We start from the raw sequence: 25,052 nt of genomic DNA on the forward strand, positions 1-25,052 counted from the left end.
CGGGGGTTTGGGGACCATGGTTTAAGGGGACTTCTAAGTCAATTGGCAAAATAATTCTATTATGAAAACATTCTGCATCCCACTTGGAAATGTGGCGTCTGGGGTCTTAAATGCTAACAAGCGGCCATCTAAGATGCATCAAGTGGTCTCAACCCACCTGGAGCAAAGGAAAATGAAGAACACCAAGGTCACACGACAACTAAGAGCCCAAGAGACAGAAAGGGCCACATGAACCAGAGACCTACATCATCCTGAGACCAGAAGAACTAGTTGGTGCCCGGTCACAACCCATGACTGCCCTGACAGGGAGCACAGCAGAGGACCCCTGAGGGAGCAGGAGATCAGTGGGTTGCAGACCCCAAATTCTCATAAAAAGACCAGACTTAATGGTCTGACTGAGACTAGAGGAATCCCGGCGGTCATGGTCCCCAAACCTTCTGTTGGCACAGGACAGGAACCATTCCCGAAGACAACTCATCAGACATGAAAGGGACTGGACAGTGGGTAGGAGAGAGATGCTAATGAAGAGTGAGCTAATTATATCAGGTGGACACTTGAGACTGTGTTGGCATCTCCTGTCTGGAGGGGGGATGGGAGGATAGAGAGAGAGGGAGCTGGCAAAATTGTCACAAAAGGAGAGACTGGAAGGGCTGACTCATTAGCAGGAGAGCAAGTGGGAGTACGGAGTAAGGTGTATATAAACTTATATGTGACAGTGTGACTTGATTTGTAAACGTTCACTTGAAGCTCAATAAAAGTTAATAAAAAAAAATCCAGTTAACACCAGCTTAACATAAAAATGGAGCCCTGGTGGTGCAGTGGTTAAGTCACATGGCTGCTAACCAAAATGTCAGCAGTTCAAATCCACCAGCCACTCCTTGGAAACCCTATGGGGCAAGTCCTATTCTGTTCCTTAGGGTCACTATGGGTCGGAATCGACTCAATGGCAACAGACCAGGTTTTAACATAAAAATATTAATATTTCTCATAATCTCCTATAAGTTAACAGTTTGGAGCTGGTATTTCCACTCTGCTCCATCAGCTCATACAAGGATCCCAGATCATTTCCCTTTTTGCTCCACATTTTCCTCATTTGCATCATCTGAAACAAGAAACCAGCTGGAAGTAGAGAGGAAGAAAGGGAACAGCCCCTCCCTTTAAGGACATTTAAAAAAATTTTTTTTCTTTTTTTCCTAAGGACATTTCCCCAAAATTACACACAAAACTTCCTCTCACATCACATTGGCTAGAATTTAGCCACATGGCCACACTTACTTGCAAGTAGTTCTGGGAAATGTAGTCTTTTTTCAGAGTGACATATTCCCAACTACAAATGGAGGTTCCATCACTACAAGATGAGAGAAAGGGGAAAAGATATTGGGAGACATATAGCAATCTCCGGAGTCTGTGAGTATAATAAAAATAATTGGGAGGATCAGAAAATATCTCATGGAGTAAGAACAACATATAAACCAAAAGAAACCAGACCCAGTGCCATCGAGTCGATTCCGACTCATAACAACCCTATAGGACAGAGTAGAACTGCCCCATAGAGTTTCCAAGGACATATAGTTAACCTAATTATACATAAATATATTCAAGTATCAGCATCTTGTGCTGAAAGAGCTAATGGTCTTTACACATTGCATTAAAAAAAATTATTGTGCTTTAGGTGCAAGTTTACAGAGCAAATTAGTTTATCATTCAAAAACTTATATACAAATTGTTTTGTGACATTGGTTGCAATCCCTGCAATATGTCAGCACTCTCCCCCTTTCCACCCAGGGTTCCCTGTGTCCATTCGTCCAGTTTTCCTGTCCCTTCCTGCCTTCTTGTCTTTGGTTTTGGGCAGGTGTTGCCCATTTGGCCTCATATACTTGATTGAACTAAGAAGCACGTTCTTTGAGTGTGTTATTGTTTGTTTTATAGGCCTGTCTAATCTTTGGCTGAAAGATGGACTTTGGGAGTGGCTTCAGTTCTGAGTTAGCATGGCGTCCAGCAGCCATACTCTCGGGGTTTCTCCAGTGTCTGTCAGGCCAGTAAGTCTGGTCTTTTTTTGTGAATCTGAATTTTGTTCTACATTTTTCTCCAGCTCTGTCTGGGACCCTTTATTGTGATCCCTGTCAGAGCAGTTGTTGGTGGTAGCCAGGCACCAACTAGTTGTGCTGTACTCAGGCTAGTGGAGCCTGCGGTTCACTTCTCCCCAAGGAATGCCTGGGAACATAGAAGATTCAGAACATGACCCCTGAGGAATCCAGGGGTAAAGCCTGAAGAACCTCCTCCAAGAAGAAATTTCTTTGAAGTCTTATGTTTTACTTTACTTGTTTTCCTTCATGCATTCCTTCTTTCATTCATGTATTTAGAAAACATAACGGAGCACCTACTAAGTGCCAGGCATTGTTTTATATGAGAATATGTAAGGCCCTACTCTCTTGGAGCTTACAGTCTGGTGCAGAACAGACAATAAACAAATAAGCACATAAATCAGCAAGATAATTTCTGAGTGTGCTAAGGGCTATGAAGGAAATAAAGCAAGATGGTGTAATAAAGAGTACATCTCTGTGCCTCAGTTGACTAATGGAAACAAGAATAGAAGGCTGAAGTTCCAAAATCCTCAAACTGAAAGCTTGGTCCTAAAAACACTACATGATCTAAAGTCATTTGGAGGTGAATCTTGACCAAAGCTGAATAAGATAGCTTTTTGTTGTTGTTGTTTTGTTTTTTAATTCTGCTTACTGTGAACAAGCCTGTGCCTCACTGCAGAAATGTTTGTGTGTTTGATTATGGGGTGCTGCCCCAGGTCCTAAAAGGAGTATGACGTAGCACAGGATACATGCATACCACCTTCTAAAATCTGAAAAATTCTGAATTCTAAAACATTTCTAGCTCCAAAGATTTTGGATAAAGAATTAAGGACCTGTGATTACCCCCTCATGGGGTTATTGTGAGAATTAAATAAATTAATTTATGCCAAGCATTTAAAATAATGCCTGGCATATCGTAAGTGCTACATAAATTAACTGATACTGCCCTCATTACATGGAAAGGTATTTAGATAGGTTGGTTAGGGAGGCCTCTCTGAGAAGGTGTCACTTGGGGAGACACCTAAGGAATGAGGATAATCTGGGCATAGGAAGAGAAGAGGAAAGATATTTTCAGCAAGTAGGAAGAGCAAGTGTCAAGACTGAGGTGGTTACAAACATGGCTCAGATGCAGAACAGAAAGCAGGCCAGGTGGCTAGTGTGTGCCTAAAGAGGGGAAAGATGGTTCAAGGCCAGAGAGGTAGGCTAGAGTCCGAACACGCATGATATTTTAAGCAATGATAAAGACTTTGGATTCCATCCAAAGTGTAATAGGAAGCCATGTGGTCGATCTGATTCATGTTTATAAAGAGTTTTCTGATGCTGTTTAATGAATGAATTGTAGAAAAGAGCAATCAGGGAGACAAGTTAGGAATCTATTGTAGGAGTCCACGTGAGACCTGATGGCTGATTGGACTAGGGAGGTGGTTGCACTGAAGAACAAAAATGGACAGGTACAAGAAAAATTTTAGAAATAAGAAAAAAATAAAAGGCTTTCTGATTAATTTTGTATTCTACTCTACAATTTGTCAGTGTGTAGAGGCTACAACTTTCACAATCATTGTCTCAGATGTGTTTAAGTCGGTGGTGTCCTGGATCTTGCTCATACAGTCTCATGAGAGCGATTCTGCGTGTCTCTTCCCAGCTCTGCACTCAGTGACATCACACTGGTAGCTCGAAATTGGCCACAGTGGGAGTATTTACACTATGGAAATTGGCAAATGCTACAAATTAGGACTTAACAAATCAGGGCTATTTTGGAGGGAAGAAGGAAAGCCAGTTGTTAAACACTTACCATCACAGCACTGGTTAAGTGTGATTTTATTTTTCTATAATGGAAATTTCCTCATCAAAAATACTTAAACTAGGCACGTCCTGAAAAACTCAGTTTGATTGTTTCTGTCTCAATCACTTCATGTTTTTAACTCAGTTAATTCAGGGATCCTCCCACTTCTATCCAGGATCTCATCTAGGTTCATGGGAATAGGATGGGAAGAAGACACCTGGTTCATGCTTGCCCTTTCTCCATGTTGGCCCCCTGTGAGATATAACTGGGCTCCCTGGTCCACAATATCACTCTTAGCAGCATTCCCTATTGCCTTCTGATAGTGGAATCTGTGAACCCATGATGTCTTCTGACAGAAGCATAGCTGGGAGTGGGATCCAGGGCGGCCTGGGAGCCTATTATCAGGAACCATACAAATAACTCACTCTACTTATCTCCTCCCCCCCACCCCTCCCCCCCCCCACAGCCCTTCCTTCATCTCTTCTCAACCCCTCCTCCCTGAGTGGTGAATATTTTCTCTAAATCTTTGTGTAAGACTGATGCTTTAGGAAGATATACCATATTTCTCTAAGGGCTTTCTGTAGCCCTGGCCTACTGCCGTGTCTTCCTGGGAATCTGAGTAATTCAGTTTGTGAAGGATAGCCTCAAGAGATATCTGGAGTTCTGATGGATGGAGATGATAGGGAAGAGTATTCTAAGTGTATGGACTTGCAAGTCAGGGGGAGTTATGTTAGGTAAGCCTAGACAAGTACGTAGGAGATAAATTATGGAAGATTTGGGATGCCGTGATAAAAAAAAAAGTTTAGATTCATCCTGTGAAAAAATTTTTAAAAGAAAATGGAAACCATTTTAAAGATTTCAGAGTGAGGTAATGACTGATTAGTCATTAGTGTTTGGGATGCTTGATATATAGGATGGATTAGAGAGAAAGAGTCTGGGGACAAGGATGAGGCTTTGGAGTGGGCCAAAGTTGGAGGAAGGACAATGAAGGAGGTCAACTAGGCTCAGTGAATGGATTTAATGATGGGGAGGAAGAAAAGGTGGTGAAAGTGAAAAAAAAAAGACAATTTTGTACCTCTAACTCCAACAAACTTTAGGTATGTAAAGATGTGTGAACAAGCTCTTTGACATCATTCTGAGCTGTCTTGCACTAGAGAAAAGAAAACCAAGGGAAATTTTGCTTATTTCTTTTCTATTAGAAGGATTAAGGGAAGTAAGAATTTCGTTTATTAGATACCAGCATGATTGGTTGACCCAGTCAAATGGAAGGACAAAAACATCAGCCAAGCCAGAAGCCTGCTGTAGAGGCACAGCTGTATCATTCCATTTATAAGCATCAGTTAAACTAAAAACAGTATTCGTGAGTGAAATATTGATGGAAACCCTGAGACTTGAAAGCAAGTCTATGATTAAACCTCCCTCTAAGGTTTTTTTTTTATTTTTCTAAGGTAGGGAAAAAGTTCAAGTGGTTCAAGGTAATATGGTGATACTAGCAAAGCCCTTCAGTGCTTCCCATATTCCCTTGTAAGATCTTTCTCCCCAGCGTCCCAGTCTCTCATGCTAATCCGGGATGCCCAATGTTTGCCATTAGATTTTAGAAGCCCATACATCCTGCTTTGCCTGATTGAGTCTCAGTTTATGCCTGTAGTCTGGGCATAATTATTAACAGCTCCTCCACCTTTCACTCTCAGAAGTATCCTGTTGGATCAATTATATAGTTGCCTTGATTACAGGTCACCCAGGCAGTGCCCTGACTCACTCTCTCCTCTCCAAATACACTTACAGTGTGAACCCATTGTGCAGGGAGAATGCTCATCTTGAAATCATCTTGGGGATGATCATCAAATCATCAATCCATGAGGAGAGCCAGCTGATAGAATGGCAGTGACAAAATGGCAGGAGTGTATCTTTGATAGTCAAATGTCATTTACTAGTTGGATGACCTTTAGCAAATCAGCTAGTATCACTGAGCTATGCCTTTATCTATAAAATGGAGACAATGGGCCTTCTTTATCTTACTACTTAGAATATCATCAAGCTTGAATATTCTGAAAGACTTGTAATGTGTACCAGGGAAGGCTTAACAAGCAAACATCTGTTGTACTAAAGTTTTGATGTGTTATTCTTCCCAAGTGTATTTGCATTTTAACCTTCCTTAACCCCCCAAATTTTAAATTTTGGCAGCCAAACAATGGCTCTTCCATTGTAGCATTCTAAGTAACAGTAGGAAAATGCTGCTTCTACCACCTTAAAAACTACGTAACCGCCTGAAAAGCTAAGATGCTAAAAGCTAAACATGTAACTGAATTATTCCAAACCTCAGTAACTGATAAATACAGTCCTGAGGTAGAGGTGCTGTTTAGTCAGTCGAGAACAATACCTAAATTGTTTATTTAAAAACACAGCAAAAGAGAGGCAGCAAATGAGAATGTTGAATTCTGATTTGTGGAATACTTCAGAATGGTAATTTGTTCTTTCTTGATCTTTCAGGTGTTTTGGATGCGCACATTGAATAGACTATTTCTTATCCTTTTGAATGTGGTCCTAATTTCCAAACCCCTTGGGGCTATATGGTTTCCTAAAACTCTGCCCTGTGAAGTTACGGTGGATGTTCCAAAGGCTCATGTGATCGTGGACTGCACAGACAAGCATCTGATGGAAATTCCTGGAGGTATTCCCACCAATGCCACCAACCTCACCCTCACCATTAACCACATACCGGCCATCTCACCAGCCTCCTTCCGCAGGCTGGAACATCTGGTAGAAATTGATTTCAGATGCAACTGTGTACCTATTCGACTGGGGCCGAAAGACAACATTTGCACCAGGGGGCTGCAGATTAAGCCCAAAAGCTTTAGTAGACTCACTTCTTTAAAAGCCCTTTACCTAGATGGAAACCAACTTCTGGAGATACCTCAAGGTCTTCCTGCCGGCTTAAAGCTGCTGAGCCTTGAGGCCAACACCATCTTTTCCATAATGAAAGAGAATTTAACGGAACTGGCCAACATAGAAATACTCTACCTGGGCCAAAATTGTTATTATCGCAATCCTTGTAATGTTTCATTTTCAATCGAAAAAGATGCCTTCCTAAGCCTGAAGAATTTGAAAGTGCTGTCCCTAAAAGATAACAATATCACAGCTGTCCCCACTGTGTTGCCATCTACTTTAACTGAACTCTATCTTTACAACAACATTATCACGAAAATTGAAGAACATGATTTTAATAACCTCAACCAACTGCAACATCTTGACCTAAGTGGAAATTGCCCTCGTTGTTATAATGTCCCATTTCCTTGTACACCCTGTGAAAATAATTCTCCCCTACAGATCCATGTAAATGCTTTTGATGCATTACTAGAATTAAGAGTTTTACGCCTGCATAGTAACTCACTTCAGCATGTGCCTAAAAGATTGTTTCAAAACATTAAAAAACTTGAGGAGCTAGACCTTTCCCAAAACTTCTTGGCCAAAGAAATTGGAGATGCCAAATTTTTGCATTTTCTTCCCAACCTTGTCCAATTGGATCTGTCTTTCAATTATGAACTTCAGGTCTATCATGCACATATGAATCTATCAAATGAATTTTCTTCACTGAGAAACCTGAGAGTTTTGCGGATCAAAGGGTATGTCTTTAAAGAGCTGAAAAGCCTTAACCTCTTTCCTTTACAGAGTCTTCCCTATCTTGAAGTTCTTGATCTTGGCACTAACTTTATAAAAGTTGCTGACCTCAGCATATTTAAACAATTCGAAAGGTTGAAATTCATAGATCTTTCAATGAACAAAATATCACCTTCAGGAGACTCAAGTGATGTTGGCTTCTGCCCTAACTCCAGAACTTCTGTAGACAGTTATGGACCCCAGGTCCTCGAAACTGGACACTATTTTAGATATGATGACTATGCAAGAAGTTGCAGGTTCAAATACAAAGAGACTCCTGTTTTGCCCTTTAATGAAAATTGCAATATGTATGGGCAGACCCTGGACCTAAGTAAAAATAATATATTTTTTATTAAGTCCTCTGATTTTCAACATCTTTCCTTCCTTAAATGCTTAAACTTGTCAGGAAATTCAATTAGCCAAACTCTTAATGGCAGTGAACTCCAGCCTCTAGTGGAGTTGAAATATTTGGACTTTTCTAACAACCGACTTGATTTACTCCACTCAACAGCATTTGAGGGGCTACGCAACCTAGAAGTTCTGGATATAAGTAGTAACGGCCATTATTTCCAATCAGAAGGACTTACTCACATGCTAAACTTTACCAAGAACCTAAATGTTCTGAAGAAACTGATGATGAACAACAATGGCATCTCTACCTCCTCCAGCAGGACCATGGAGAGCAATTCTCTTAAAACTCTGGAATTCAGAGGAAACTACTTGAATGTTTTTTGGAAGGATGGTGATAACAGATACTTACAATTCTTCAAGAATCTGCAAAACTTAGAGGAATTAGACATCTCTGAAAATTCCCTGAGTTTCCTGCCTCCTGGAGTTTTTGATGGTATGCCTCCAAATTTAAAGACCCTCTCCTTAGCCAAAAATGGGCTCAAGTCTTTTAATTGGGGAAGACTTGAAGTTCTGAAGAATCTGGAAACTTTGGACCTCAGCAATAACCAGTTGAAGACTGTCCCTGAGAGATTAGCCAACTGTTCCAGTAGCCTCAAGAAACTGATTCTTAAGAATAATCAAATCAGGCGTCTGACAAAATATTTTCTACAAGGTGCTTTTCAGCTGCGATATCTGGACCTCAGCTCAAATAAAATCCAGATTATCCAAAAGACTAGCTTTCCAGAAAATGTCCTCAACAATCTGGAGCTGTTGCTTTTACACCATAATCGGTTTCTGTGTACCTGTGATGCTGTGTGGTTTGTCTGGTGGGTTAACCATACAGAGGTCACTATTCCTTACCTGGCCACTGATGTGACTTGTGTGGGGCCAGGAGCACACAGGGGCCAAAGTGTGGTCTCCCTGGATCTGTACACCTGTGAGTTAGATCTGACTAACCTGATTCTGTATTCATTTTCCATATCTATTGCTCTCTTTCTGATGGTGGTTACAACAGCAAGCCACCTCTATTTCTGGGATGTGTGGTATAGTTACTATTTCTGCAAGGCCAAGATAAAGGGGTATCGGCGTTTGATATCACCAGATTCTTGTTATGATGCTTTCATTGTGTACGACACTAAAGATCCAGCTGTGACAGAATGGGTTTTGGATGAACTGGTGGCCAAATTGGAAGACCCAAGAGAGAAACATTTTAATTTATGTCTTGAGGAAAGGGACTGGTTACCAGGGCAGCCAGTTCTGGAAAATCTTTCCCAGAGCATACAGCTGAGCAAAAAGACTGTGTTTGTGATGACAGACAAGTATGCAAAGACTGAGAACTTCAAGATAGCATTTTACCTTTCCCATCAGAGGCTCATAGATGAAAAAGTGGATGTGATTATCTTGATATTCCTTGAGAAACCTCTTCAGAAATCCAAGTTTCTCCAGCTCCGGAAAAGACTCTGTGGGAGTTCCGTTCTTGAGTGGCCAACAAATCCACAGGCTCACCCATACTTCTGGCAGTGTCTGAAAAATGCCTTGGCCACAGACAATCATGTGGCCTATAGTCAAGTGTTCAAAGAGACAGTCTAGCTGTTCTTTGCAAAACGTGACGACCTAGCTAGCCAAGGAGACATTTAGATGCCTAGATTCTCGCATCAATTTCTCACCAAGAGTGTTTTGAAATTCTCCAAGAGCTGGGATTGCCTGTATCAGAGGGGAGTCACCACAGTCAGACAAAGGAGTTGGAAAGATGGGATTTACCTATGCATCCGAATCTTCCTTCTTATGTGTCTACGTCTCTTCTTGCACTTGAGTCTCTCTCTGTAGCTCTTGTATAAAATATATTGGGAGAAAGGCGGCAAGTAGAGGACACGGGGCTCTGATTCTCCTGTAAATGTGAGTAGTAAATATACACGCAATCACGAAATTGAGAAGAACCATGCTTCTACTCTTAATAAGTACTGGTGTGTGCAGAAATAGGGAAAAAATGCCCAGGCTCTGTCTATACAGCACCAATGTGTACCATAGTTAGTTGAGAGAAATAAAAACCCAAACAAACAGTTAACTCACTTCTCAACCAACTGCATCATCTAAAGTCTCCTTCTGTGCAGGCCAAGTGTTGGCACAGGCAAGTGGCTGCTTCTTTGGTACTGCTTGCTCTTTTTCCTTGGACCTGCTGCTGGAGTCCATGAGGAGATAGTGAGAGACGTCTTTACCACCACGAGACATGATATACCTACCAAAGGATAAAAAAGAAAATTATCTGTGTTGCTATAAAGTGATGCTCTTTAACTTTGATGATAATTTATCTACTCATATTTTTATCTGCACTGTAAAGTGCTGTATCCAAAGTAACAGTATCTCATCGAATGATCTTTCAAACTACTTAGTTGACTAACACAACATACTTGTAATTACCTGAGATCTTGACCCACCAACATTAAATGGTTTTGATTGTCAACCCTCAAGGAGGATGTCAAGAGCATTTATTTAGTTAGTTATCAGGCAGGACTGAAAATTATATGGATTCCTTTCCTTTTTTTTTTTTGGTTTGGGCCGGAGAAACAGAGGTTTACAGACTTCAATATTGAGAAAGTTTCAGTTTTGGACTTCAGCTTTAGTACTCAAAAACAACAAAAAGAACTAGCATATTTTTGAGACACACATACTTCCAACTGGGTACAAATCTCCATGAGTATAAAGTTTGAAACCCGACCAATTCCCTCTACTTCATGAGAGAAATAATCTACAGATTTGTTTGTATCATCGGAAAACTGTGCCTGGGTTTCAGTCTTGGGGCAATTGCTTTCTGTGGTTGTTAGGTGCTGTTGAGTCAGCTCCGACTCATAGCGACCGTATGTACAACAGAATGAAACACTGCCCGGTCCTATGCCATCCTCATACTCGTTGTTATGCTTGAACCCATTGTTGCAGCCACTGTGTCAATCCATTTCATTGAGGGTCTTCCTCTTTTTCACTGACACTATTTTGCCAAGCACAGTGTCCTTCTCCAGGGACTGGTCCCTCCAGATGACATGTCCAAAGTATATGAGACAAAGTCTCACCATCCTTTCATCTAAGGAGCATTCTGGCTGTACTTCTTCCAAGACAGATTTTTTCATACTTCTGGCAGTCCATGGTATTTCAGTATTCTTCACCAACACCATAATTCAAAGGCTTCAATTCTTCTTTGGTCTTCCTTATTCATTGTCCAGCTTTTGTGTGCATACGAGGCGACTGAAAACATCATGGCTTGGGTCAGGCACACCTTAGTCTTCAAGGTGACATCTTTGCCTTTGAATGCTTTAAAAAGGTCTTTTGCAGCAGATTTGCCCAATGGAATGCATCTTTTGATTTCTTGACTGCTGCTTTCATGGGCGTTGATTGTGGATCCAAGTAAAATTAAATCCTTTAACAACTTCAGTCTTTTCTCTGTTTATCGTTATGTTGCTTATTGGTCCAGTTGTGAGGATTTTTGTTTTCTTTGTGTTGAGGTGTAATCCATACTGAAGGCTGCGGTCTTTGATCTTCATCAGTAAGTGCTTCAAGTCCTCTTCACTTTCAGCAAGCAAGATTGTGTCATGTGCATGACACAGGTCGTTAATGAGTCTTCCTCCAATCCTGATGCCCCGTTCTTCATATAGTCCAGCGTCTCGGATTATTTGCTTAGCATACAGACTGAATAAGTATGGTGAAAGGATACAACCCTGACCCACACCATTCCTGACTTTAAACACGCAGTATCCCCTTGTTCTGTTTGAATGACTGCCTCTTGGTCTATGTACAGGCATCTCATGAGCACAATTAAGTGTTCTGGAATTCTCATTCTTCTCAGCGATATCTGTAAGTTGATATGATCCACGCAGTTGAATGCCTTTGCATACTCAATAAAACACAGGTAAACATCTTTGTGGCATTCTCTGCTTTCAGCCAGGATCCATCTAACATCAGCAATGACATCCTTCCTTCCTCTTGTATGGAAATGCCAAAGGTTTTACTTTAAGACTAGTTTTAAAATGGTTGCAGCAGTACATCAACAGGGAACTGCCTGAAATTCAAGCCAGATGCAGAAAAGGACGTGGAATATACCATGGACTGACAGAAGAAATCTCTCTTGGAAGAAGTACAGCCAGAATGTTCCTTGGAAGCAAGGGTGGCAAGACTTCTTCTCACATACTTTGGACATGTTATTAGGATGGACCAGTCTCTGGAGAAGGACATCATGCTTGGTAAGGTAGAGGGTCATCGAAAAAGAGGAAGACCTTTGACAAGATAGATTGACACAGTGGCTGAAACAATGGGCTCAAACATAGCAACGATTGTGAGGATGTTGTACATAGGGTCACTATGAGTTGGCACCAACTCGACAGCACCTAACCATGTAACAAGAATAGCTTTAAATACATAGTATATGAATTATTTCCTGAAATCATTTATCTAATTAATAAAGGTCACAATTTCCCAATTTAATCTCCGAAATGAATAGAGAGATAATTTAAGTTGCTAGCATCAACTCTTCAACAATTTCTGTAAGCTTGATTGTGCTTAATAGATGTTTTCCTATTCAGTGAAAACAGATGGTTTCATAAACATTTGACTTCTGATCATCATAAATTTTCTTCTATTAAAACACATAAATACAAAAAGTTTAAGTTATTTTGGTAATTTGTAAACCATAAATCACTTGAAGACAACTCAAACATCTTTTGAAATGGATCAAGCGGAAGAGAAACTGAAAATACCCTTCGAAACCACAGTACAGTGGTTTACTGTAGGAAAATAACCAAAAGCACATCAACAGATGGCTTTAATTGAATTCCTTTGTAATCTTGACAAATCACTCTTTTAACTTTCTGTGAGCCCTCTGTGGGGTACATAGGTGGCTCAGATCAAGAACTACCAGCTCAGGCTACCAGGAGAGCATGACTGCCAAGTCCCCCATAAAACACTGAATGTACATTGCTCCTCTGCTGACCCCCCCCCCCCCCGCCCCGGTTGGCTCTGCTCCTGGGGAACTATCAGATTCTTTTTAAATTCCATTTCTCCATCAAGTCTTGGCCCCTGGCCCCTTTCAACCCTGAACCTTAACATTGAGAAAATTTCAGTCTTGAACTTCAGCTTGAGTATGCAACAACAACAGAAAGAGCCAGGGCATTCTTAAGAACACATACTTCTAACTGGGTCTAAGTCTCCATGAGTTTAAAGTTTGAAACCCACCCAATTCCCTATTTCATGAAAGAAATGTTCTGGACCTGATGAGGGTGTGTCCTTCCTCCTCAGGTAGAAACTGTACCTCAGGTAGACTTGGGCATTTTTAGGATCCATGCAGAGAGGGGCATTGGGAAGGACAAAGGTTATAGCTAAGAAAAAGCCTTGGAGAGGAGAGAATGAGTCTACCATAGCCCCGTTCCTGAGCCAGGTTCTCTTGGCCCCAACCTGACGTCTACTTGTATCTCTATCTGTTAGGACACTCTTGTAGGTCCAGCTGGTCTCTTTAATGTGGTCAGGGGATATACAGCATGGGAGAGGATGTAATGAGCTTAGAATATGGGCACCTTGGTCCTCAATCTCTAAAGAAGCTTTGGTGGGAATTGCAAGGCCACATACTCTTCTTTTCTATGAGGTCTTTGTTTTCCCATAAAACATGATTTGTGTTTGCTTCCTCCATCTCATCCTTATTCAGGGTGAATGAGAGAATTAGTTTGCCCTCCTGCTAGGTATTTATAGCCTGCTTTTAAAACGAGGGTGAGGATGAGGTTCAATTTATGCTCTGCTCTTCTGCTTGTGCTAAAGTGATCAGAGAGCACTGGTTCTGGGGAAGATTATTAGACACATCGTGGGAGTGTGCCCCTCCTTGGAGTGTTGAAGTGCCAGACCCCAGGAGTGCTTAGTTATGGGACACTCTACCAGTTGCATTTGCTGGAAGTTTGAGCCCTTGGCTCTAAGGAACACTGGGAACTATTTGTATCTTCTGAAATACAGATGGCAATGTGGGAGGGAAACAAGCAAAGAACATGACAGAGGGGGACTCAAAAGAGATGGGCTTTAGAGAACACCAGGACAAAAAATAAACTCATTTCACTGAGTTAATGTAGTGAACGAGAACATGAGGCCAGCCAACAGACAAGCACAGCGAAGGCGAATGGTTAAAAAGAAAGACAAAGTCTCAAACCCATAATGCGATTGTTGGGGGAAAGCCCTGGTGACTGTAGGAACCATCCACGGTGGTGAGAATGAAATTACTATGGGGCAGTTTCACTTGTTTTACATTTTATTTTCTTCCCAGCTTTCATCTTTTGCCTCCTTATCTCTCTTGGTTTTCTTTTTTGCTCTAGACACCCACAGCAATCCTTGTGTAACACACAAATATAAAACGGAAGCAGCCGTTGTTGCAGGTGGGTTCTTCTGTTTGGATGAGGTGGTTTTCTGTATACTTTTGGTTTAAAACAGATCTCTGTCTCTCTCTCTCTCTCACACACACACACACACACACACACACACGGAGTAAGTCCCCACCTGCTTCAGTGAATATGGCCTTCTGTAATCAGCTCGGTGAGAACTTCGCTGGGTGACACTAGTTGGACCTTCTGCCCCATTTAAATTCATTTTCTTTCTACTCATCTCAACTAAGCAAGCATATGATTTAAGAAACTGGATTTGTCTTGGCTGTTCTTCCTTTTAGATTACCCTAATCTCAGGTTGTAATTGATTTCTAACGTACTTGCAATGACATTTTAGTGGTTTTATTTCTTCTTATGTTTATCCATTCTCTCTTTTGGTGATTTATATTAATTAAATGTTTTTTGGAAAGCCCAGAGTTAAAATGATTGAGGAGTCTCATAACAAGCAATCTCCAGAAACAGTCTGATAAGGTCTGGAGGGGAAGAGGAAGTTCTGTTGGCCTCATGGCGGTTTCCAGACATCTCTAGAGCCCACCAGTGGGCAGAGTGAGGTGAGCAGTTGCTTATACAGACAGAAATGACTCTTAATGTTCTTCTGGCAGTGGCAACTCCCGAGTGAAGCCAGACAGACAATCAACTGGGACTTCACATGACTGCTTTCCTTCTCATGGGGGTGGTAGGGAGCAATGCAGAGGATGGTCGATTTTAGGGGCTTTGGAAATACTGGACTGCATGAGTTGGCATCTTGAGCAGTAGAAGTTTGCAGTAGCATCTCCCTGAACCCGTATCTAAGAACCATCGTCCACAGGGATGACACTGCTAAGAAAATTTCTTGACTCATTTGAGAGTCAGAACTAGTCTATTGCCCTGAAATCACCCCTGGGCAAAATCCAAATGGAGGTCCACCAAGCAGGACTGTGTGACTGGGTGATATGCATTACATAAAAAGGTCTATGAGGCCTACACCTCTCTCCTAGGCCTGCATTTCCCACAATTTAGTTGCCTTTGGATTGAGGCATCATAATTGAAATCCTCAGTTAATTTGGAACCTGTCAAGAACAATTTTAACACATTACTGCTGCCCATTAACACATCATGATGGATTAATTTGTGAGATGATTAACTTTCCTGAAGAGGAAACCTAAGAGAACAGAACACAGTACACATGTTCCGAATGGGGAGGAGAATAATCCCAAGTGTGGCTCCTAGCCATGAGGGCAGGTCCACAAAGGAATTGACAGAGCAGCACGAGAGTGAGGAGACTCTTAGAAAGAAGGGTACAAGATGAAGTCACTGGTACTCGGACAATGTTATCAAATGGGGGGTGGAGGAGGAAGAGCAAATGCGAGTTAAATGCTCCATTTATTCCATTAAATTTTCACATCATCTCTACAAGGCTGGCATTAGCAGCTGCATCTTAAAGATGACAGGTTAACTCAGAAATGAAGGTAGGATCAGAGAGGTTAAGTCAGCTGCCCAAGGTCACAGAAAAAGTAAATGGCCCCACTAAGAACTGAACCCAACTCTTTGAACCAGCCCAGGCATGGCCACCTCTCCAGTTGGTCTCCAACTCTACTGAGAACTGGAATCATCTAAGAAGCCTGCAGACAATGCAGATTCCAGGCCCCCATACCAGAGATCCTAATCTCTGGGCCCCAGAAATCTGCATTTCTGAAGCAGCTGGTCTGCAGAGTGCAGTTTGAGAAGTACCTCATCTTCTTTTGGGACACCAAAGACTGTCAGTACAGGGACCACTTCAGCAAAGAAAGCCCGTGCCTCCTAGATACGGCCAATCCACCTTTACCTTTCTGTGGGGAGCTGCCTTAAACTCAAATATCTTTCCACTAATTGCACTATTTTTGAGGGATATGGTTTAGCTATTTAGAACCGGCAGTTCTGGTCAGGGCTACAATGTGAGGACAACTTGGAGAAGAACACTGGGGTAGATAAAAAATTTAAGATTTAGGTAGAGATAAAAAAAAATTTTTTTTTTTTTAATGGGCAGAGGGCAGATGGAATGTCAGTCCCTTACTTCCCAACAGCTAGAGCTGCTGCTTACATTTAAGGTTAAAAGGATGTCTTTTCCTTAATTTCCCTAGTGTCTAAGCAGAAGCTGACTGTGGCTCTATAAATATGGCGCAGAGCGCCACCTAATGGACCATGAGGTCCGTAGTGGAAGTTGATGTTCCACTTGGAGATCCATGAGGTGTGAGAAGAAAATACTGGATACGATCATCTTTTAAAAGGTCTGTTTGTGGCTATTTTTGTCATATACATGGTGTATTATATGAGTCGGAATCGACTCGACGGCACTGGGTTTGGCTTGGTTTTGGTGTATTAACACAGGGGTGTATGTTAAACGTTGTTTACTGATGCTATATAAAAAGGTTTGGAGATGACCTGAGAACACCAAACCCGTTGTCGTCGCGTTGATTCCGCCTCAGAGCGACCCTAATTACAGAGTAGAATTTCCCCATAGGGTTTCCAAGGAGCAGCTGGTGGATTCCAACTGCTGACATTTTGGTTAGCAACCAAATGCTTAACCACTATGTCCGCAGGGCTCCTTGGAGACGACAGGCTATTGAATTTTTGTTTCTACCACTCACTTTCATTGCTTTTACCTGATGTCTCAAGATAGGACTGTTCTTGCATGGAAGAGTTGGTGAAAACACCGACTTAAACGTGAGCAGCCCTCTTTTCCACACCACATATTTCCTCTTTCCGTAGAGCACGATCCCTAAGGTTAAACTGTGGTTTAAGTAACCATGGAATCTTTCTACCTCTCCCTCTCTCTCCATTCCTCCTCCTTTCCCTATCTTCCTCACAGACACCTCCCTCCAACCCTGGGGGCCATAAATAGTATCTCTGAAGTCTGCCCTAACTGAGTAGTTGAGGGTTAGAAGTCTCCTTCCTCCTGCTGGACTGTCAGTTAGTGAAAACTGCTGCTGGGTGTGTATGATGCTCAGGTGTTCCAAGACCACCTACCCACAGACAAGGTGAGCCAAGGCAAAGATGATGGATGTCCTTTTTTCACACACACACACACACACACACACACACCCCGATCTATTTATATATAAAAAATATATATAGGTGTGTGTATATGCTTGCATTCGTATGCATTTGTGTATATATTTATGTTTGTATGTACCTGTGTGTGTATAGAATTAGCCATAAGTCCATGGCCACCTCCCATGTAGGTTAGTTGTAGGACTAAGACGATCCATGAAAAGTGCTCAGCATAGGGTCTGACATCTACCAAAAATCAAACCTGTTGCCATTGAGTCGATTCTGACTCACATATGACCTACAGGACATAGTAGAGCTGCCCCATAGCGTACCCAAGGCTGTAATCTTTACTGAGGCAGACTGCCACATCTTTCTCCCTGGGAGGCAGCAGGTGGGTTTAAACTACCAACCTTTTGGTTAGCAGCCGAGCATTAACCACCGTGTCACCAGGGCTCCTTGACATCTACCAAATGCCCCAGAAATGTTAGCTTGTTTAATTTTTATTTTATTATTTCAGATCCATAATAAGTTTATTTGATCCTAACAAGAAATTCCTTATACAGTGAATATTTTTAATCTTTTTCTTATGGCACACAATATCTGGGAATCTTCTACTAACCATTTCTGCTATGCAATAAGTTTATGCTCACCATTTCATGTATTATATTCGTATATTATTTCTAAAATGTTCATTTAAGGAGATGAAAAGCAATTCGTTAGCTCCTCCATTTATCACATACCCCGAATCACTGCTTGATCTACTTTCATTTTCTCTGGATGTGAGTCCATCAGACTTTCCAGAAATGTCCCAGACACCCATAGCTCGTCTCTGTAGGCTTCCTTTTTTAAAGATAAAATTTCATTTTGAATAATCTTCACTGTACCATGAGAAAGCTGACCACTTCCTGCTGAAAACCTATCTGAGGAAAGTCCCTCTTTGCTGATCCAAGTTCCCAGATTTCCTGAGTTCTGCTTTTTCCTATGATCCCGCAAGAAAAAGAAGAAGAAAATCCAAAAAGTATGAAGTAGTGCCAAATGTTGGTGCATAAAACCCTGCGATGGTTCTTTTCCTGTAAGAATCAGAACTGAGTTCTTCCCATTCTCCCCCCGCCCCCTTCCTCCTGACATCTCCCCTAAATCTGAGTATAATTGGTTTTCTCTATTGTCGCACAAGAGTCTGTATTCTTCCAGATATAGCCTACTGAGTGCTGAAACAATTGCACTTATTTTCATAAGTCTTTACGTAAAAAGCCACATTGAGAGAGACCGTGCCAACATCTACATACAAAGTATAAAGTGGTTTCTTCTGAGAACGTAACAACCAGGAAAGCAGTTGCTGTCGAGCTGACTCTGACTGAGGATGATCCCATGCGTGTCAGAGCGAACTGTGCTCTATACAGTTTCCAATGGCTGACTTTTGGAAGTACGTCACCAGGCCTTTCTTCTGAGGCACCGCTGGGTAGACTTGAACCTTCTACCTTTCAGTTAGCAGCCAAGCACATTAACTGTTTGCACCACCCAGGAACCCCAAGGATGTAGTGGACAGAGTTTATCCCGCTACGAGAGGAGCTGACCTCCAGAGCTGCACCAAGTCCAGCCTTGGTAAAACACACCTAGGAATTTACAAGTCCACTTAGAAAGTCTGAAGTTTTCATCACTGTCGGGCTTTGAGGGAGTGGGGTGCCTACATCTCTTTCCACCTGAGCAATACACATTGGGGACTAAAAAAAAAAAAAACAAAAAAAACCCCACTGCCGTTGAGTCAATTCCGATTCATAGTGACCCTGTAGGACAGAGTAGAACTGCCCTATAGGGTTCCTAAGGCTGTAAATGGTTACAGAAGCAGACTGCTACATCTTTCTCTCTAGGAGGGGCTGGTGAGTTCGAACCACTGACCTTTCGGTTAGCAGCCAAGCACTTTAACTTCCGCACCACAAGGGTTCCACACATTGGGGACAAGTGGGATTAAAATATGACCTTTGCTGAATTTGGTGGCCATAGCTCGGACTTGTCATCTTGTCCCTATCCCCTCCCCCCACTCAGTGGATTTGATGTACCAGTCACAGGTGGAAAAGAAGAAATGCAGTCTTCACTACAGAGCCAGGGCTTCCTGCCCCAGATCTCATAACTTAGGGCAGGGGGAGCAAAGAGAGGGTGCCCTCTGCTCATGGGCAGGCGATCCCAAGATAACCAAAAGCCAAGAGGGTGGCTGGACCAAACAGGAGCAGTGACCATTTCCCCAATACTGCCATTCAGACAAGTCACTCTGTGTCTTGTGAGAAGCATAGGAAGGGACGGGGGGAAGAGGGACACGTCCCCATCTTCCCCATTTCAGGGGCTGATGTCGAAATGTAGGAAAGAGAAAGGAAAACTCCCCTAAAGTACCATTCTGAATCGACAGTAAATGAATAAAATCTCAATTAAGTTGTCTATACTAATAAGTAAAGAGCCCTGGTGGCACAGTGGTTATGTGCTTGGCTGCTAACTGAAAGGTTGCCAGTTCGAACCCAACTGCCACTCACTCCGTGGGGGAAAGATCTGGCAGTCTGCTTCCATAAAGATTTACAGCCTTGGAAGCCTGTCTTAGTTATCTAGTGCTGCTATAACAGAAATACCACAAGTAGATGGCTTTAACAAACAAATTTATTCTCTCACAGTCTAGGAGGCTAGAAGTCTGAATTCAGAACATCAGCTCATGGGAAAGGCTTTCTCTCTTGGCTCTGGAGGAAGGTCTGTGTCAATTAGGACAGCCTCTTTTGGGCCCTGACCGCAGGCAGGCCTCTCTCTGGCCCATGGCCCCTTGCCCTACTTGGGCAAGTGTTACAAAGCTCTTTAGCTCCTCCAGTAAGTGCCCAGAGACAGCCCATTCCTCCAGGAAGCCTCCTGCCCAAAGGCACTCAGCTCTTTCTTGCTCCGTGGGTAAGCTTCTACTCCATCTCACACCTGTCCCCTGGTTCTGCTGTCGCTGTTTCTCTGCATCTGCTCCTTGCCATCTGTGCTGTCTCCAGTGTTACAGCTCTCTCTTTGCGTCTCCTGGTTCTAGGAGGCTCTCAGCACAGGGACCTGGGGTCCAAAGGACATACTCTGCTCCATCTCTTCTTCTTGGTGGTAATGAAGTCCCTCTCTCTCTGCTCACTCCTCTCCCCTTTCCCCTCTTGTAAGATAAAAGGTGTGACTCAAGTAAGGACATGACTTGAATAAGGGTGGTCAGGGTGGTGACTGGTGTAAGGGTGGTGACTTAAGTCACACTCTCTACTAACACGGTAACTCGAAGATACATCCCACCCTAATCCCTCCTCATTAATGTAACAGACAACTCATTCCCAAATGGGACCATAACCAGAGGCATAGAGGCTATGATTTACAGCACATCAGAAAATGGAGGATAATTACATCAGATCACAAAAATGGAGGACAACCACACAATACTGGGAATCATGGCCTTGCCAAGTTGACACATATTTTGGGGAGACACAATTCAATATAACAAAGCCCTATGGGGCAGCTCTACCCTGACCTGTAGGGTTGCTATAAGTCGCAATTGACTCGACGGCAGTGGGTTTTATGCTAACGAGTTAGGTCTGTGAACATGATGCCATGTTCGAATTCAAGAGATGAGAAAGGCTCTTCTTTTTAGAGCCTGAGACCAGAGGTTCTAGCTCTCCCCTCACTGAGCCCAGGGGCTATGTTTTGTTCATCCAGCCCAGTCCTATGTACTTGTTAGTCCATAAATGTTGATGCAAATTAAAGGGAAATACAGAGGATCTTACCGAAGGTGACAGAGTCCCTATCTTCAGGGGGACTAAACATAGAATTTTCAAGGCTCATTATTACCAATTGGGTTCCATAATTTCCTGTAATATTTATGAGATGGTACAAGATACAGCTATGAAATTTGTATCCTACATTATGTAGATGTCATATTGCAAAGTTGTCAGTTGTATTCATCCGTTGGTTCATTCTTTCATTTACTCAGTCAACACATATTTATGCTGTTCCCTACATGGTGCTAACTGCTGAGGGGAAACTGGTGAGCAAAAGAAGAAATATTCCCTGTTCTCAGAGAACCATTCAGAAGCCCATTAACAAATCAACGCATGAGGGAAATTTAAGTGCATTGAAGGAAAGAAAGAGGATTCTATAAGATTTTATGATTCTCTTGTAACAATTCAGAGAACTGAGTCAGAATGGGAAGCGGGAGGGGTTGGCTGCCCTAAGGAAGGCCATCTAAGTTGAGATGTGACAAGTGAGTTAACTGAAGACAGCATTGAAGACAGCCATGGACTTATGGCTAATCCTATATCTGGGGGTGGAAGATCATGAGTGTGTCTTGTTGTTGTTGTTAGGTGCCGTGGAGTCAGTGCCGACTCATGGCAACCCTAAGTGCAACAGAACAAAACACTGCCCAGTCCTGTACCATCCCCACAACCATTGCTATGTTTGAGCCCATTTTTGCAGCCACTGCGTCAATCCATCTCATCAAGGGTCTTCCTTTTTACTGACCCTCTACTTTACCAAGCATGATGTCCTTCTCCAGGAACTGGAGCCTCCTGATAACATGTCCAAAGTACATGAGACAAAGTCTTGCCATCCTCACCTCTAAGGAGCATTCTGGCTGTACTTCTTCCAAGACAGATTTTCTCATTCTTCTGGCAGTCCATGGTATATTCAATATTCTTTGTCAACACCATAATTCAAGGGCTTCAATTCTTCTTTGGTCTTCCTTATTCATTGTCCAGCTTTCTCATGCATATGAGGCAACTGAAAATACCATGGCTTGGGTCAGGCGCACCTTAGTCCCCAAAGTGACAGCTTTGCTTTTGACACTTTAAAGAGGTCTTTTGTAGCAGATTTTCCCAATGCAATACATCATTTGATTTCTTGACTACTGCTTCCATGGGTGTTGATTGTGGATCCAAGTAAAATGAAATCCTTGACAACTTCCATCTTTTCTCGGTTTATTATATGATGTTGCTTATTGATCCAATTGTGAGGATTTTTGTTTTCTTCATATTGAGGTGTGATCCATACTGAAGGCTGTAGTCTTTAATCTTCATCAGTAAGTGCTTCGAGTCCTCTTCGCTTTCAGCAAGCAAGGTTGTGTCATCCGCATATCATAGGTTGTTAATGGGTCTGCCACATTCTTCTTCATATAGTCCGGCTTCTCAGATTATCTGCTCAGCATACTGATTGAATAAGTATGGTGAAAGGATATAACCCTGACCTATACCTTTCCTGACTTTAAACACGCAGTATCCTCTTGTTCTGTTTGAATGACTGCCTTTTGATCTATGTACAGGTTCCTAATGAGCACAATTAAGTGTTCTGGAATTCCCGTTCTTTGCAATGTTATCCATAATTTGTTATGATCCACACAGTCAGATACCTTTGCATAGTCAACAAAACACAGGTAAACATCTTTCTGGTATTCTTTGCTTTCAGCCAAGGTCCATCTGACATCAGCAATGATATTCCTCATTCCACGTCCTCTTCTGAATTCCGCTTGAATTTGTGGCAGTTCCCTGTGGATGTACTGCTGCACCGTTTTGAATTATCTTCAGCAAACTTTTACCTGCATGTGATATTAATAATATTGTTCAATAATTTCCACGTTCTGTTGGATCACCTTTCTTTGGAATGGGCACAAGTATGAATCTCATTCAGTCTGTTGATCTGGTAGCTGTCTTCCAAATTTCTTGGCATAAATGAATGAGCGCTTCCAGCATTGCATCGCTTTGTTGAAGCATCTCAACTGGTATTTCGTCAATTCTTGGTGCCTTGTTTTTCGCCAATGCCTTCAGTGAAGCCTGGACTTCTTCCTTCAGGACCATCAGCTCTTGATCATATGCTACCTCCTGAAATGGTGGAATGTCAACCAGTTATTTTTGGCACAGTGACTCTGTGTATTCTTCCCATCCTCTTTTTTTTTTTTATTAACTTTTATTAAGCTTCAAGTGAACGTTTACAAATCCAATCAGTCTGTCACATATAAGTTTACATACATCTCACTCCCTACTCCCACTTGCTCTCCCCTTCTTGAGTCAGCCCTTTCAGTCTCTCCTTTCGTGACAATTTTGCCGGCTTCTCTCTCTCTCTATCCTCCCATCCCCCCTCCAGACAAGAGTTGCCAACACAATCTCAAGTGTCCACCTGATATAATTAGCTCACTCTTCATCAGCGTCTCTCTCCCACCCGCTGACCAGTCCCTTTCATGTCTGATGAGTTGTCTTCGGGGATGGTTCCTGTCCTGTGCCAACAGAAGGTCTGGGGACCATGGCCACCGGGATTCCTCTAGTCTCAGTCAGACCATTAAGTTTGGTCTTTTTATGAGAATTTGGGGTCTGTATCCCACTGATCTCCTGCTCCCTCAGGGGTCCTCTGCTGTGCTCCCTGTCAGGGCAGTCATCGATTGTGGCCGGGCACCAACTAGTTCTTCTGGTCTAAGGATGATGTAGGTCTCTGGTTCATGTGGCCCTTTCTGTCTCTTGGGCTGTTAGTTGTCGTGTGACCTTGGTGTTCTTCATTTTCCTTTGCTCCAGGTGGGTTGAGACCACTTGATGCATCTTAGATGGCCGCTTGTTAGCATTTAAGACCCCAGACGCCACATTTCCAAGTGGGATGCAGAATGTTTTCATAATAGAATTATTTTGCCAATTGACTTAAAAGTCCCCGCAAACCATGTTCTCCAGACCCCCGCCCTTGCTCCGCTGACCTTTGAAGCATTCATTTTATCCCGGAAACTTCTTTGCTTTTGGTCCAGTCCAATTGAGCTGACCTTCCATGTATTGAGTGTTGTCTTTCCCTTCACCTAAAGCATTTCTTATCTACTGATTAATCAATAAAAAACCCTCTCCCACCCTCCCTCCCCTCCACCTCGTAACCACAAAAGTATGTGTTCTTCTCAGGTTTACTATTACTCAAGATCTTATAATAGTGGTCTTATACAATATTTGTCCTTTTACCTCTGACTAATTTCGCTCAGCATAATGCCTTCCAGGTTCCTCCATGTTATGAAATGTTTCAGAGATTCATCACTGTTCTTTATCGATGCATAGTATTCCATTGTGTGAATATACCACAATTTATTTACCCATTCATCCATTGATGGACATCTAGGTTGCTTCCAACTTTTTGCTATTGTAAACAGAGCTGCAATAAACATGGGTGTGCATATATCTGTTTGTATGAAGGCTCTTGTATCTCTACGGTATATTCCGAGGAGTGGGATTTCTGGGTTGTATGGTAGTTCTATTTCTAACTGTTTAAGATAACGCCAGATAGATTTCCAAAGTGGTTGTACCATTTTACATTCCCACCAGCAGTGTATAAGAGTTGCAATCTCTCCGCAGTCTCTCCAACATTTATTATTTTGTGTTTTTTGGATTAATGCCAGCCTTGCTGGTGTGAGATGGAATCTCATCGTAGTTTTAATTCGCATTTCTCTAACGGCTAATGATCGTGAGCATTTTCTCATGTATCTGTTAGCTGCCTGAATATCTTCTTTAGTGAAATGTGTGTTCATATCCTTTGCCCACTTTTTGATTGGGTTGTTTGTCTTTTTGTGGTTTAGTTTTGACAGAATCATGTAGATTTTAGAGATCAGGCACTGGTCGGAGATGTCATAGCTGAAAATTCTTTCCCAGTCTGTAGGTGGTCTTTTTACTCTTTTGGTGAAGTCTTTAGATGAGCATAGGTGTTTGATTTTTAGGAGCTCCCAGTTATCTGGTT

The 25,052-nt window shown here is 42.2% G+C and overlaps 1 protein-coding gene across 13 annotated transcripts in view; it reads left to right on the top strand.

Moving 5' to 3' along the window:
* The window catches only part of TLR7 (toll like receptor 7), a 140,412-nt gene that overhangs the window by 41,288 nt on the left and 74,072 nt on the right, over positions 1-25,052 (top strand). For 9 of the 13 annotated variants that reach the window (XR_010319733.1, XR_010319730.1, XR_010319731.1 and 6 more), the window contains exon 3: positions 6,358-16,561. Coding sequence is in view for 1 of the 13 variants with exons in the window: in XM_023555225.2 (XP_023410993.1) it covers positions 6,358-9,504 (3,147 nt within the window). In the remaining 12 variants the exon portion in view is untranslated. Of the gene's footprint in view, positions 1-6,357; positions 24,411-25,052 lie in introns of those variants that run through there. The other 4 variants (XR_010319727.1, XR_010319728.1, XR_010319729.1 and 1 more) reach the window with 4 other exon arrangements.

The sequence above is a fragment of the Loxodonta africana genome, chromosome X, assembly GCF_030014295.1.
Source record: "Loxodonta africana isolate mLoxAfr1 chromosome X, mLoxAfr1.hap2, whole genome shotgun sequence".
NCBI classification, from domain to species: domain Eukaryota; kingdom Metazoa; phylum Chordata; class Mammalia; order Proboscidea; family Elephantidae; genus Loxodonta; species Loxodonta africana.